Source organism: Octopus bimaculoides, chromosome 4, assembly GCF_046866305.1.
Source record: "Octopus bimaculoides isolate indiv1 chromosome 4, ASM4686630v1, whole genome shotgun sequence".
Lineage (NCBI taxonomy): Eukaryota > Metazoa > Mollusca > Cephalopoda > Octopoda > Octopodidae > Octopus > Octopus bimaculoides.
The window spans coordinates 124,479,331-124,495,094 of record NC_142931.1 but is presented as its reverse complement, the minus strand read 5'-3'; the positions used below and the strand labels follow the sequence as shown (position 1 = coordinate 124,495,094).

At 34.9% G+C, this 15,764-nt stretch overlaps 1 protein-coding gene across 2 annotated transcripts; it reads left to right on the top strand.

Annotated features, from left to right (window-relative positions):
- The first annotated feature begins 604 nt into the window (after positions 1 to 604).
- Positions 605 to 9,298, top strand: LOC106881201 (calmodulin). Of its 2 annotated transcripts, none has more exons than XM_014931514.3 (5): positions 605 to 762; positions 6,287 to 6,317; positions 6,805 to 6,948; positions 7,105 to 7,347; positions 7,458 to 9,298. In XM_014931514.3, the coding sequence occupies exons 1-5, from the start codon at positions 760 to 762 to the stop codon at positions 7,484 to 7,486; spliced, it is 450 nt and encodes a 149-aa protein (XP_014787000.1). In that variant the 5' UTR covers positions 605 to 759; the 3' UTR covers positions 7,487 to 9,298. The 2 variants fall into 2 exon arrangements, with proteins under 2 accessions (XP_014787000.1, XP_014786992.1); XM_014931506.3 differs by lacking the exon at positions 605 to 762 and adding an exon at positions 4,404 to 6,110.
- Positions 9,299 to 15,764: the final 6,466 nt, after the last annotated feature.

Genomic DNA, 15,764 nt, shown 5'->3' with positions numbered 1-15,764 from the left:
TAAAGTTTGCACACCCATTTTTCCCTCCCTTTACAACCTTTTACCTATCTATCTCTATCCCTCTTTACTACTCCCTTTATCCCTCTAGTACTTACTCTTACTTCCTCCCCTTACTATTTCTATTCCCCCTCCTTTTCTGCTTCTATTTTATTCATCTCCCTCCTGCATTACATTCACACCCTTTCTGTTAGACTATAACTGTTACCATTCCTCCTTTGCGACTATCTCTGTAACACACACTCTCTCTCTCACTCTCTCTGATTTATCCTCACACACTCTCTATCGCACTATAGCTTTCGTCAGTACCCCTCTCTATTTCACCGTTACTCCTCTTTTCATTACTCATACACATACTCTCTCTGTGGTTTTAGTATCTCGCTCTCACTTCCCAGTCTATCTATCACTCTGTCTCTCTCGCACACTCTCACTCTCTCCGATTTATCCTCACACACACTCTCTATCACACTATAGCTTTCATCAGTACCCCTCTCTATTTTACCATTACTCCTCCTTTCATTACTCACACACATACTCTCTCTGTAGTTTTAGTATCTCGCTCTCACTTCCCAGTCTATCTATCACTCTATCTCTCTCGCACACTCTCACTCTCTCTAACCAGTTCAGTTTAAGGGACGGCGGCTGTCTTAACTCTTATATTACATTACAACAGTAAAAGAAGCCAGCCACTGCTCACCTCACACCCGGCTTATTATTATTATTACAAAATACCCCTTTTTTTTTTCATTGATAATTAACACTATGGTAAGTTGACACTTGTTTATTCTCTTCTTTTCAATCATTTCTTAAGCCTAATAACCATTATTTCTTATACAAATTGACACACACACACACACACATTAATATATATATATATATATATATATATTCGTTATCGTCTGCTGACATCTTGTTGCTTGTCCCCCCCCCCTTCTTTCTCTTGTTACCGTTTTGATGGATGAAAGAAAAAAATATATAATAATTTTTCATTCAGACGAATTCATCATACCAAAACTTAATCTTTCATAGATATATATAAAGGATAATATCTGTATATAAATATATCTTTAATCCTATTTCAATAAAAAAGTGAGGCGGGGAGATTCCATATTTCAACAATGTCTTCTCTCTCAACCCATCAAGACCTTATATATATATATATATACCTGTATCTGTCTGTATTATTAATATCTAAATTGCTAATTATGTGTGTGTATATATATATATATAATATCATGGTCTTTATAAGATGTAAGAAATATTAGACCCAATCTGTGACAAAAAAGGCCATCGAGTTCCATGAACTGAGATCGAACCATGTCTTATTGCTTGTTATACATTTATATATATATAATATTGTATGTGTCGGATGTTTTGTAAGATAAATACATATTGTAAATGGACTTGTGATTAATAAATGGTGTTCAATATTTTGGCATCTTATACACGCTAAGTTATTTAAACGCACACACACATATATATATATATATATATATATATATATATGTGTGTGTGTGTGTAGAATGTCGTATATGTACAGTAGCAGCTATTTAAAATGACAGACTGAATTTATGTATACCTACCGGAGCAATTTTTTCCTTTTTTATATTGTGAGGTAATTGTAAAAATGTATATAATGTGTCAGATATTATCAATCTTCATTTTTGATATCAGTAAAATACCTATATTATATATATATGCATAATATATATATGTATACGATATATATATTTCCAAAAATATAACCTGTATGACAATATGTATGTTGTGTGTGTATGTATATATATATATATATATATATTTATTTATTTATTTATGTGTTTCAGCCAAGTGGCTGCGGTCATGCTGGTGCACCATATATATATCAGTTCGATATTTATACATATTCCAAGTTTACTGTCATATTTTATTTCAAATACTCAGATATAAAATTCTCATATAGCTTGCTGTGTATATAGTATTAGAGAAAATAACCAAGGTTCATGAACTCATCGATGAAAATCCAATATTAATTTAATTTTAATTTTTAATAAATTGATTTTAATTGAGTTTTTACCTGTAATTTGGGGTTTTTATCCCTAATACTTATATATATATATATATATATATATATATATATATATATATATCAATTCGATATTTATACATATTCCAAGTTTACTGGCATATTTTATTTTATATACTCAGATATAAAATTCTCATATAGCTTGCTATATATATATATATCAATTCGATATTTATACATATTCCAAGTTTACTGGCATATTTTATTTTATATACTCAGATATAAAATTCTCATATAGCTTGCTATATATATATATATATATATATATATATAGTCACACAAATGAACATGTCTATTTTAAAACAAGAGATATTTGATCTATTATTAGAAAATTTTTTTTTTCTTGAATAACAAGATGTCACTTTTTAAAAAATGGATGGGAACAATTTGTTTAAATGAAATTCCTCGTTCAATAAACGACAGACTTACATAAAATCCTTCGCATCCATATATATATATACATATATATGTCTCTTTCTATTCCTCCATTTCCATACATTTCACGACCATATGTGTTCTCGCATCTTCCTTTTCAAAATCTCACCATTACTGAGGCTATATATACATAGAAATATATATATATATTATATTCTGGCTTCCCGTGGCAGTTTTTCATTTTTTTTTTAACTTAGATGGAATAAGAGATTTTGTATTACTAATGGCTTAAAAATGGAAAAAGCAAAAAGAAATAATAATGGAGACGGGTTTGATCTTGTTTCTTGTATGTCTTATATAGACAGTAATAAAAGCCGGCTGAGTAGCACTTGAGAGTTGTTTAGCCCATGTCAACCCTGTTTGGACAGGCTTTATGATCAAAGACATTCCAGCTATGACCATCCTGTCTTTCTAGATACATGTAAGAGTACATTGCCCGATGTATTCTTTTTCGAGATGTTTGCCTATGATTTGAGGGCGGTTTGACTGCTATTTCTAGCCGTTAGAATGACCACGAAGTGGCTCTCTCTATCTCTCTCTCTCTCTCTCTCAATGGCTCGTATAAGCACTTAGTTGTATGCATAGGGTGTGTGGGTTATATATATATTAGTCACATGTGTGTGTGTGTCTGGTTATATAGTCGCATGAAATCGGTTGCGTGATGAAAGATGTGATTATAAGCGTTTAAAAAAGGCCACAGAATATGCTTTAACATGAAAATAAAATGCCTATTGTAAGCAGATTGAAATCTGTATTTTATATATAGATATGCGCATTTTAGATATCCTAAGAATTTAAATTCCTATCTCTATAACCGCAGAAATTTAATAGGATTATTTTCATTTTATATATATGTATGTATATATATATATAATATATATACATACATAATTTGCTGGGTTTCACTTATTTTACAGTTGAAGACCTAGTGGGAATATGACTGTCTAGCATTTAAATGTCTAGCAAATATCTCCGTCTCTATAGAAATATGTGTGGGAGAAAAAAAAAATGTCTATTTTAAAATCCGCCACAACCGTCATAAATCCTCCCCAAAAATGTCCTTTTCTCTCGAGATAACATCTCTTCGATTACTGAAATTTGTCTACATTTCAAAAATATGCATTCATTTATCAATGACTGTATCCATAGAAACTGTCTATTATTTTATATATATGTATATATATTATATTATATATATATATATAATCATACACATGTATGTATATAAACTTCGCGCTTAAAGTGCAGGTTGTTAAATGGAAATTTTTTTTACATTTTCAATAAATTTTTTCAGATTTTTCTCAAATTTATTAACATTTGACAAAATTCTTTCATTCAACTAGATATTTTTTTTTTTACTGAGATAAAATGCATCTACTTTATTTTAAGGTTTTCGTATCAGACCTAAAACTGTTGCCGAACATGTTTCAAATGTAAAATCCCGATGAGAAAACTTTCCTGTAAAATGTGACTAATTTATTACAATGTGTAGATTACGTTATTTTAATTATTAAATCTTTTGTTCAACGTCATTTTGTGTGTGTGTAGGATTAGTTCGTCTTGTGTATTTTTTTTTTTTGTTCGAGCAAAGAATATATTTGTAAAATTGTATCATACTTTTTGGATTCCATCATGGAATGAATGCCTAATAGTTATATTATTAGCATTTCACTTGTTTCCCTCCTTTTATAAATACATATATATATATATATACTGAGGCGACTCTTTCATTCTCTGCGTTCTGAGAAATGTCTTAACTTCCCTATACACAGGCTACATTTAGTAACTATGTGGTATGCGTGTGAATATATAAATATATATATATATATTTATATATATATATATATATATATATATATATATAGCAAGTCATCAGCAGATGACGTATCAAGATATTTCTCTTGCTGGATATGTAAGAAGTCTGTCGTATAGTGAACAGTTTGCCTTGTGGTGGTGATGATAGTAGTAATGTAGTAGGAAAGTTTCGGGTTCTATTAAAATTTTCAACTGTTGAAAATCATGACTGCCGACGCTTCACATGATAATGGCGGTTTCCTCCCTTTTTTTTCTTTTCGGGGTTTTTTTTTTTTTTTCTTTTCTTCCGTCTTCAAAAGTAAATGCCGAAATACATTGCTGTTACTACTACTGCTAATATAGCTGTGCAAAAGATTTGCTGGAGTTAGCTATATAGTTATGAGCAATAAATCTATAGGGTAGATATGTCTATCGGTCACAAGTCAGTCTTGGTCGAGCAAAGACCTACGTCTAGCCAAAGGCATTCCAGCCGTGGCCATATCATTCTTTCCAGCAATAATGTATCTTCGAAAGCACTAGCTAGTGTCTTTTTCTAAGGCGGTAGGGTTGAGTGCCTATGTTGAAATACCCTTGTTGGGTGTCTCTTGTCAGATTTAATTAAATGAACACTAGGGTTGTGTGTGCACCACCAGCTTTTACACTTGAAGCGACGGTTGCATGTTGGTAGAAATTTTTAATTAGACTACTTAACAAGCAGTTAAAAAGCCGGTTTCAAAACCGTACCTCACCATTACCCTTAATGTCGGTCAGTTGAGCTCATTTCAAGTGGTCACTGGTGGCTGCAGACTAGTTTTTATTTCGTTTTTGTTTCTGGTTTCACACACGAATTGGCGGGGAGGCTTGTATTTTGGCGCTTTCACTCGATTGTAATTGTGTTGGTGGAGTGACAAGCTACTAACCTTTCTGTATGATGCATTGTCTCCCCTCGGGTTAAGGACTTAGATAGGAAGGGGGTTACTGACAAGTATTTATCGGTTTTCTGGTTTTGTCCTAGTTATGTGACTTGTTTGGTTTCGTCAGTGTAATATCATTTGTGTGAGGTATGTGTCACTGGTGCCGCTCGCACATACACACACACACACACGCAACGCTGACCACATTAACATATGTTAATATCTCCTCTTCCTCATCCTCCTTCCAGCTGCTCTTACAGCTACCTGTTATTTACTGCACTCACTGCCGGATCACGTCGCACTGCTCACAATTACCTTAACAGGGAGGTGTTGGTGATGGTTGCTGATATCGTATGGATTATTGGTTCGATTCTGGTTCAACACTTGTCGCAATGATCTAATTTTTCCCTTCCGCTTCTTTCCCCCTCCTCTGTTGCTTCATTACTGCAGCATCTAATTCGATCTAATGCTCTTAGCATAATCACAGCAGCCGACACACTGCGTCACCGACGTTTCACCACTGCACCAGTGTGTGTGCGTGTCTCTGGCCCCTTCTGCCTCTCTGCCATTTGCCCTTTCTGTCTCTCTACCACATGCCCCTTATATATATATAACTGTGTGTATATATATTTATATATTCAGTAGTTCCCCAATCTGCAGTTGGTGATGACAGTGTCAGTAGAGTAAGATCTGTACTGCTGTGTGACATAGTTCGATTCCCATCTGGTTATTGATTTGCAACTGCTGCTGCTGCTATTTCCATTGATTTTATTTGACTAGAGAGGTTACAGCTGCTTTATTGTTACTTTAGATCTTGTCTAATTCTGTTAGCTTGCCTTACCCACCGCTACCTGCTCTTTTTTCACATCCTACCCTTACCATTAGCAACACGACATTCCGACATGGTAAGGAAAACCACTTGTTTCATTCTTTGATTTTTTTTTTTTTTTTTTTTTTTTTTTTTTTTTACTATTCCTAAACAATAGCAAATGACATTTTCTTTTAATATTCCTCCTCGTTTTTTGACAAATTTTCCCCTCATGTCATCGTTCTTTTTTTAAACTCCCTTTTTCTTTCTTAGGCTGATCAACTTACAGAAGAACAGATTGCTGGTAAGTTTTTGTTGTTTTCTGTCTCCCTTGTTTATTTTTATGTCTCCTCTGCATGCTTCGGTCACTCTCTTCAATTTCTTGCTCCTCTCTTGTCCTTAGTTTTGCTTCACTAGTTTGTTTTCATATCAACATGTACAATTCACCACCAAATTGTTGGATTCTACTTACATGTGAGGCTTGATGGATTTACCCTTCTATGGACCTGTACCAACTGTTCTGATAATGGATTATTTCAAATATCTCACTGGATGGATACCTTATATGCTGCATGGATATTACCAACATTTCTGGTCTCTGCACTTCATCATACATAATCTACAAATGTAGTCGTTCAAATAATGCCACTAATTACTACTCTCTACCAATGGCTTCTAATTCACCATTTCACTTTTCTTCATCCGTTTTTGTTGGGGTTATTTTTTTTTTTAATCTGAAGCTTCTAGATTTGCAGTCAAGTATAATGAAGATCATTATTTTCACTCTCCAGAATTCAAAGAAGCTTTCAGTTTGTTTGACAAAGATGGAGATGGGACCATCACAACGAAAGAGTTGGGAACAGTAATGAGGTCACTTGGTCAAAATCCCACAGAAGCTGAATTACAAGATATGATAAATGAAGTAGATGCTGATGGTAAGCACCTTGTCTTTCCTACGTACAATCTGTTTTGATAAGGAATTCCTGTACATGACGTATCGATAAATCAGTCAGTATTAAATTTTGTCAATCTACCCAATATGTTGTTGGTATGAAGAATCGGCAGTGAGAAGGTTTCAATATTAATTTCAGGAAATGGAACCATTGATTTTCCTGAATTTTTGACCATGATGGCCCGAAAAATGAAAGACACAGATAGTGAAGAAGAAATCAGAGAAGCATTCCGTGTCTTTGACAAAGATGGAAATGGTTTCATCAGTGCAGCAGAATTGCGTCATGTAATGACAAATTTAGGAGAAAAGTTGACGGACGAAGAAGTTGATGAAATGATCAGGGAGGCAGATATTGATGGTGATGGCCAGGTTAATTATGAAGGTGAGTTCGTTGGAATTGTTAATTTGATTTACATTGCATTAATGGAGATATTTACATCCACCATAAATAACTTGTCAAAATGTTAATTTGCTGTTTTCTTTTTATTTCAGAGTTCGTTACAATGATGACTTCCAAGTAGAACTGGTGAATTATTATTATAATTATTATATTATTATTATTATTACAAGCAAATTAAAGTTTATTCACACTGCAGTTTCATCCTGGCATCTCTCATTTCTGTATGTGTACAGCTCAAGGTCCTGTATTTAGTCGCACATTCAATTAAAAGATGTACCTGGGATGGTCTGTACAGTTATCTCTTCCCGGTAGTGGTGCTGTAAGATCACCAATTATGTCCCTATCCCATCTGACTACTTTCTCTGACCTAGTTCTGTAGACTCCACTATATCAAATTCATTTTTCCTTTCCTTCAAAGATGTAAAAAAAATTTCTGCCTTCCAGCCAAGCCAATCTCTTTGCTATCTTTTTCCATGCTGGTCCATCAGATCTCATTCAAATAAAGATAACTGTAAATTAAGTGGTATTGTATTTTTTTTTTTTTACCTTTTCTTTATTTTTTATCTTCTTCAAAGACAAGAGACAAACAAAAATAGATATATATATAAAACACAGCATAAATTAGTTGCATAGTTGTTACAATGGAGTTTTAGTTTTCACATCATGGTCCTGATGTAGATTCTGCATTGACACTAAGTTAACAATTCATGCAGACTTTTTAGATTTAAGTAAGTTTCTATTTATTTGATAGGCAGGGGTGGGGAGGTATGCGTTATTTTACCTGTTTCTAATTAGTTACATTAGTAATAGGAATATTAGAAAAGTCCAAAGCTTCTTTTATAAATCTAAACAACTTACAGGCTGTTGACCGTTTTAATGTACTGATGGACACATGGGTGTTTCACACTTGTTTTAGAACTTTTGGAAATTAAAAACATGATGTACAGCATTAAAACACTTAGATGGGCATGGCTGACTAGATTTCCCCTAAACTACTTTGAATGTTTTTTCTCTTTTATGATGCGAGCAACATCATTTTGTTACCATTTCCCAACTTGTGGGGATTACCATTTTTGGCAATTTTTTTATTTTTTTACTTGGTGAAAACTGGATATTTAGTTTTTCTCCTTGTTGTTGTCGTCATAAGTCAGCTTTTCATCTTATTCACTTGCAAATTTCTTTAAGTCAGTTTTAGTCTATTAACCTCGTCCTAGCACATTCTGCTTTTCATTTCGACTTACATTCTCTTTTCGAGACCACTACAGGTGAGAAGAGCTGCAATATCAAGGATATGCTACTTGGCCTTGCTTCTAACCGAGCAAGAAGTGGAGAAAAAGGAAAAGTCACATTACAAACATTCATCATTGTCATTTGAAGGAAACCAAACTGTATCCAAAATAACTGATTACTTTTTCTTATAAAATTTTAGATTAAAATGACCAATACTGTCTAACCAGTTGTATGGTTGTTTGAGTTATCCATTAATTTCCTTTCCCCCCTCTTCCTCAGTACTTCTGTGCTCTTTGTCTTTTCTTCTAGCCCCCCCTTTCATCTTTTTTCTGTTTTTAATTTTTTTTTTCTTTTTTTTCAATATTTCCTGAGGTGGCAGCTATTTCTTACAATGGTTGCTGCCTGATGGTTATTTGGGGAAATGTTGAAAGTTATTAATTTCCTGGCTGACAATTTGATTGTGGAAATTAATACTGGAATCACTGACAAATAAGTCAAAGAATTTTTTTGGTGTAATTTTACGATGTTGTTTCCATGTGGGAAGTTTTCTGACAATATTGTATTTGTTGTCACTGCTCGCTATGAGAAATTTATATTGATATTGAATAATAAAAAACCAACAAAACAAAATTAAGTTCACATTTTGTATATGATTGGCAAAAAAATAACAATGTCATGTGAAATAAATCTGACAAGATGTCAAGCATTGTCACTACTCCTTCTGTACAGATGCTTCTTGCTTCGGTCCACTTTGTTCTGTGGTGTGTTGTTTCACATCTGTTCTGTATAGCTTCAATTCCTAAAATCCTCACCTGCCACATTATACTTTCTGAACTGCTTTTTTTTTTATTATTTTTTAACTCTAATGAAAACCTGTTTTTTTTTTAACTGATTCTTAATTTTATTTTGCTTATTTTTTAATATATCCTAAATTTGATTGTGTGCAGGTGTGTAATATGGCAGGTTGTTGATTTTTATGTTGCATGTGTTTGGTTTTACAAGTGCCATTCTTATGACTTCCTGTTACAACTTTGTCACTAGAAAATAAAAATCTTGTTGCTACTGCTGCTATTACATTTTAGCACACAATCTACATTATGCTGTATAGCGGGCAGTCTGAAACAAAAATATCATTACCTTATTCTAATTCTTTACATTATAGACTTTCCTTTCTCTCTAGATGTATTTTAGAAACTAGAAAACCAGTTGTAGAACATTTTCCCCTTTAATCAGACCGCAATATTAAGCTCTTCTCTGAACAGAATTATACTTGTAATATTAAACAGCAACATAAGAATAGAATATAGCTGTTAATATGATTTGATGCCCTGCAACAGTTTAACAGTGAAGTGTTGCTTCCTTTTTCTTTTCTTCCTCTTTAACAAAACAAGGATGAAGTTAGCAGTTCCTTCCTGACTTATGAATTTTTGCTTTTTAATTTGAAAGTTTAATTAGTTACCACTATTTTTCTCTTTCTCCTTGTACCTCTTTGTTGGAGGTTGAGGATATTAGTTGTTACTGCCATTACTATTTCATTTAAACACTCTAATATCTCCAGTGCTACCATCTGTTGAAACATTTCCACTGTCATCTATGCGTGTCTGAATTATATCATTTCTCAATGTGTTCTTATTGCTGTGTGTGAGCAGGAAATCTTGATGTGATCAGCACTTGTTGACTGACCCCTCCCCCTCCTCTCCACATTGCCTGTCCACGCACTTGACACTGCTGAAGGCTCCTGTTTCTACCAGTCTACAGCTTAACAATCATCTATTGCAAAGACTTGACTCATAATTGTTTACAAGTCAATCTGCTAGCATGAACTGTTTCATGTTGAAACACATTACTTCTACTCTTAACACACCCAGTTAACATTCCATTTTATTGCTGTTGTATTGCTATTCATTAGCTTCCAAATGTGGGTGGGCAGGTCTCTAGTGAATAAATATCCCCTATTATCTTGAGGCTTCATGTTCACATAGATTTCTCATAAGTTTCCACTCCAGTTTCATGAGTGCTGCTAAAGTGAAGCTGAGTGTTTGTGTATAGGAACAGTTTTCACTCACAACTAGTAGTGATTATACAAGTGTGACTGTCAACTTCACTATTAGCAAGTAATTTGAGTAGATGATCTAGTAAGAAAACTATGCCTGCTTAAAGTTTCATAATCACTCTCTATCTACTCTGTTCAGCCACATGGAAACTTAGCAAATTGAGTCATGCCATTCTGCAGGAGAGCTTTGTATGGCTCTCAGTTAAACTTTGTGGGTTTTTTGTATTTGATTCGAGTATTGACTTAACTGTCTATTTAGGCTGCTCAATTCGCTCAGTTGTAGGTTTGTAAAGAGAAGTCACTGGTTTACTCTGACATAAAAGTGTCTGCAACTTGCTGCAGGGCATATATTGCAAAAGACTGGGTTTTTTTATATTGGTGTGCATTTATCAGTTTCCATATAATAAATTCCACTCACAAGGTAATTGGTCAGCTGGAGGCTATGATGGATAACATGCAGTGGAGCTGAACTTAGAACTGCAATTCTGAGTTCAACTGAGTAATTCTACAAAAGTTGTACAGTCATTTAGGAATAATGAAAAATATTCTGAAACTAATATTAAGTAGTACTCATCAATTAATTATATTAAAAACAAGAAGTTTCAAAAAAGAATACATGTTCTGAACAGTCATTTTCTTTTATGAAAATATTAAATGTAAAACTGATCAGAAATTTTAATTTGAGGTATTTTTATAAATTATATATTTAAATTGTTTTTGAGTACTGTTTAATGTTGGTTGTACAAAATCTATTTTCATTGTTTTTTGGTCTGAACTATACAACTTTTGTACAACTGCAAATTTCATCACTACCAAGACACAACCATACCACTTACCTTAACACCTAAATAATATCACAGGTTAAAATCTGATGTTCTTTACAATCTCTTGATGACCAACCAAAGCAGTATCACAAAAGTTGGATTTCTTTCATTGCCAAAAAAACAACAGTAGCTGGCCTTACGCACCAAACACTGGAGTATTACTAACATTCTGAAATGTAAAATGTATAATGCAAAAGCTTGCTGTCTGATAAATGAAATCTGCATTCAACCATTGTCCAATTCTTGCCTGTCTATTCAACTATCCCTACCTAAACTTGCCCAACATTCTGAGTATTAAACACTATAACTGATCCTTTCTTAGATATTTCATTGTCTATTAACAGTTCAAATAGAGCATTATTAATCTCACCCAGTTACTACAATGCCATGGCTATTAGAGTACATGGAAAGACTATATGCAGTATCTTCCCAGCCTAAATGTTAAATGTAATGTTGGCTACTGATAGGCTAAAATAAAATGCAAATGCCTCCCAATATCTAGATCTAGTGTTGTACTAATGTGATCTATCTTCCTCTGGATAAACCAAGTCCATCACAACATACCACAAGTGGAGTAAGGTAATGAATACTGTAATAAATTTCTTCTAGACTATTATCTGATAGATAACATCACAGGTTGATGTGTCTGTTTTTGAAGTGAAGTCATCTATAAGATGTCTGGCGTACTATGAAAGACTGAGAAAGGACTATCACAGGTAACACCTCCATATCACGCTTGACAGTTTTGTGAATTGAAGTGATGTGGAATAAAGTATTCTATCAAGAAATGAAGCAACAGATTTAAATTCCTGGCCTATGTGCAATACATTATTTACTCAGCCACCTTGTTCATTGTACTGTTGATGTGGATAGGTAGAATTACAAGTCACGTGAACTATAAAAGAAAGATGGGGGGAGGGGTGTTCAGACTTGTCCAAACTGATTTGGCGAATACGTTGGCCTTTCACCCTTCCCTACCGAGTGAAAGACTCTGTCTCCATCCTGTAGTGATGGTGTATTCTCTCATGTTAGCATTTACTTTGCTATAGCTATAAAGTCTTGGTGCTATTTACATTCTAGTTCTGGTAGCATCATCTATAATTACACAACAGTTTTCCAGCTGCCTGTTATATTTATATAATTCCTCCTCCTACACCCCACTCCTCTTGCTGCTTCTCAGTCCCTCTGTTGACAACCTAGCTTAAGCAATACATCTGCTTCCACTTACCCTCAACCACCACAACTCTTATTCAGTATTTCACTATATGAATCAATCGGTACAACTTAACTACCTCCCATAGGTGCCTACAACATCTTAGGTAGTGTAACTCGCCAAGTTTCTGAGTGTGTAGGAGACAAATTTAGCCAACCAGACTGCCTACAATGGGTGCTGGCAGAACTCCGGTTAATGTAGTATTGAATTACTGGGTGCCCTACCTTCACCATCCACCTGGCATCTTATATACATAGCAACTAACTCTCCATGTCACCACAAGCGTTTTTGTTTCCCTGTACATAACCCCTGTTGTATAGAACTGATCCATCATTTTCACTCCATTCCATGTCCTCTATGGTAACGTCTATCACAGCCACATAGAATTGTATCGGGATGTAAGCAACTGAAATGTGCAGCTCTGCACAACAGATTTTAGTCAGCTGTTGAACAAGTAAGGATGGGACCCAGGTAAGCAAAGAGATGGTGGTTTGACAACTTTCCTACCCACATTCCAACCTCAACAAGGATCGGCAGATTTTTTTTCCTTTCTTTCTTTTTTTTTTTTTTTTTTTTTTTTTTTTTTTTTTTTTTAATCTGCATGAAAGTTAATTTTATACACTGAGCTGGCAGTTGAAATGAAACCATTGGCTTGGGTGAGAAATGTAGACAGATTTTTTTTAATCAACTCATTGCAAATCTGAGATGAAATTGTTGCTGAGAGAAACTAGTAAACCATTTGTTCACACCCAGCCACATGTTGGTCTATTAACTTAGATGGGGGAGATAACTGGTTTTATATGAAAAACTAATGGTTTTCTAATAACGAGCCATTAGTTGTGAAGATCGTATCAACAGACCTAAATTCAACAAAGAACTCAAATTTTCCAAGAAAAAATATAGGTGATTGAATCAACTCTATCCTTTATACCACTTTAGTAGCAAGAAGAAAAAACGGCCAAATGTTTATTAAATTATACTGTACAATCTTTAAAAATCGAATGAAACATCAGAATGTGATCCTGGATAAAAGTGGATGTCCTGGCTATATGTCTGGATACTTTGATCAGCATTGATCTGGTGTAAAACAACTGCTGTGAAATTGAACTGTGACAGACTAAATACAACTAAGCATTAGTTTAACAGTGCCATATCTATCATTTCTCTTGTTCTTAAAATAATTCCTCACAATGGTATGAATTTTGTGAAACGATACTGCAAGTCATTTTAGTCCAAGAGTCTACAATTTCAGCTTTTAAATATAATGACATTTAAAAGGAAGAGTTACATAGTCATATGAATCTATTTCTTGAATCTTAGTCCAATCTCATTGTGCATGTGTGTTTCTATCACGGCCTTGAGTTAACCAATTCATGTGGAATTTGTTAAGCACTTCTAATGTATATAGCCATGGCCACAGCTCCTGGCTGAAATTAATAGAAGATATACATCATCATTTAGCATCTGTTGTCCATGCTGGCATGGGGTGGATGGTTTGACCAGGACTTCCGAGCTGGAAGGCTGCACCAGACTCCAGTCTGATTTGGCATGGTTTCTACAGCTGGATGCCCTTCCTAATGACAGCCAATCCGAGAGTAATGGGTGCTTTTATGTGACACCAGTATCACTCACATTTATTTTTGTGTGTATATATATATATATGTAGTACTTATTCGGAACCTGCACTCTGAATTCAAATTCTGCTGGGGTAGAAAAAAGTAGCAGTGAACTATTGGAGTTGTTAGGATGTTAAATGTGATGACTTGTGAAATCATTCCCTCTTTTTGTTTTGACTGCAATGTTCCATGACACTATTGCCATGCTGTATCAACCCTTGTCTTTCGTTTGAAAAAAATATTTTTGCATGAGCAGTGAATACCATGCATGCTTTAGGGACTTCCCATGTGCAGATATTGCTTTACTCTCCATTTCTTCATGCTTGCATGGGTCATGGATCAGGCAGATTTTCTACAGCCAAATGCCCTTGGTTTTGGCAATCACCGGTTTCCAAGTAAGGTAATATTTCCCCATGATCAGACTGTTTTAACAAGATCAGAAATGAAGGACTCAGCTTGCATGACTGTGACACACATTTACAACTTCGTCAAGGCAAGGAGACAGTAACACACACAAGCATATATGATGGACTTCCGTTGACCAAATCCACTCACAAGGCCTTGATCAGCTTGAGACTACAGCAGAGGACACTTGCCCAAGATGCCAGTAGTGGGACTGAACCCACAACCATGTATTTGGAAGAAACTTCTTGCCGCAAATTCATGCCTGACATATAGATACACACACCCAAAAACTATATTCTTTTATTTGTTTCAGTCATTTGACTGTGGCCATACTGGAGCACTATTTTAGTCAAATAAATTGACCCCAGGACTTATTTTTTGTAAGCCTAGTACTTTTATTCTATCAATCTCTTTTCCCCAAAGCTAAGTTACTGGGACGTAAACACACCAACAGGTTGCTAAGCGATGGGATGGGAACAAAGACATATATACAACGGGCTTCTTTCAATTTCCATCTACCAAATCCACTCACAAGGCTATAATAGAAGACCCTTGGCCAAAGTGCTACACAGTGGGACTGAACCTGGAACCATGTGGTTGGGAAGCAAGCTTCTTACCACAGCCATGCCTATGCCTATGTCCACATATATATATATGTGTGTAGGTGTGACTGGTATGAAGCTTGCTTCCCAACCACATAGCTCTGAGTTCAGTCCTACTGCTTACCACCCTGTACAAGTATCTTCTACTACAGCCCCAAGTCAACCAAAGCCTTGTGGGTGGATTTGGTAGACAGCTAAACCCTGCAAAGTGGTGCTCCAGCATGGCTGCAGTTCAGTGAATAAAACAAGAGAAAGAATAAAGATATACACATGAAGGAGCAAGGCTTAGTGGTTAGGATAGTGAGCTCATGATCAAAAAGCTGTTGGTTCAGTTCATGGGTTGGGCTGGACAGCAGCATGTTATGGACCTTGGGCAAAGTACTTCATTTCATTTGCACCAGTTTACTCAGTGCAGGTGCAGCTCCCAGCTGTCACATCTTCAATGTTTTGCTGGGT

What these genes read in the sequence shown, in the direction of transcription:
- LOC106881201 (XM_014931514.3), top strand. An exon ending in AAATGAAGTAGATGCTGATG is followed by an intron (nt 6,949 to 7,104) that starts GTAAGCACCTTG and finishes TATTAATTTCAG; the next exon opens with GAAATGGAACCATTGATTTT. An exon ending in TGGCCAGGTTAATTATGAAG is followed by an intron (nt 7,348 to 7,457) that starts GTGAGTTCGTTG and finishes TTTTTATTTCAG; the next exon opens with AGTTCGTTACAATGATGACT.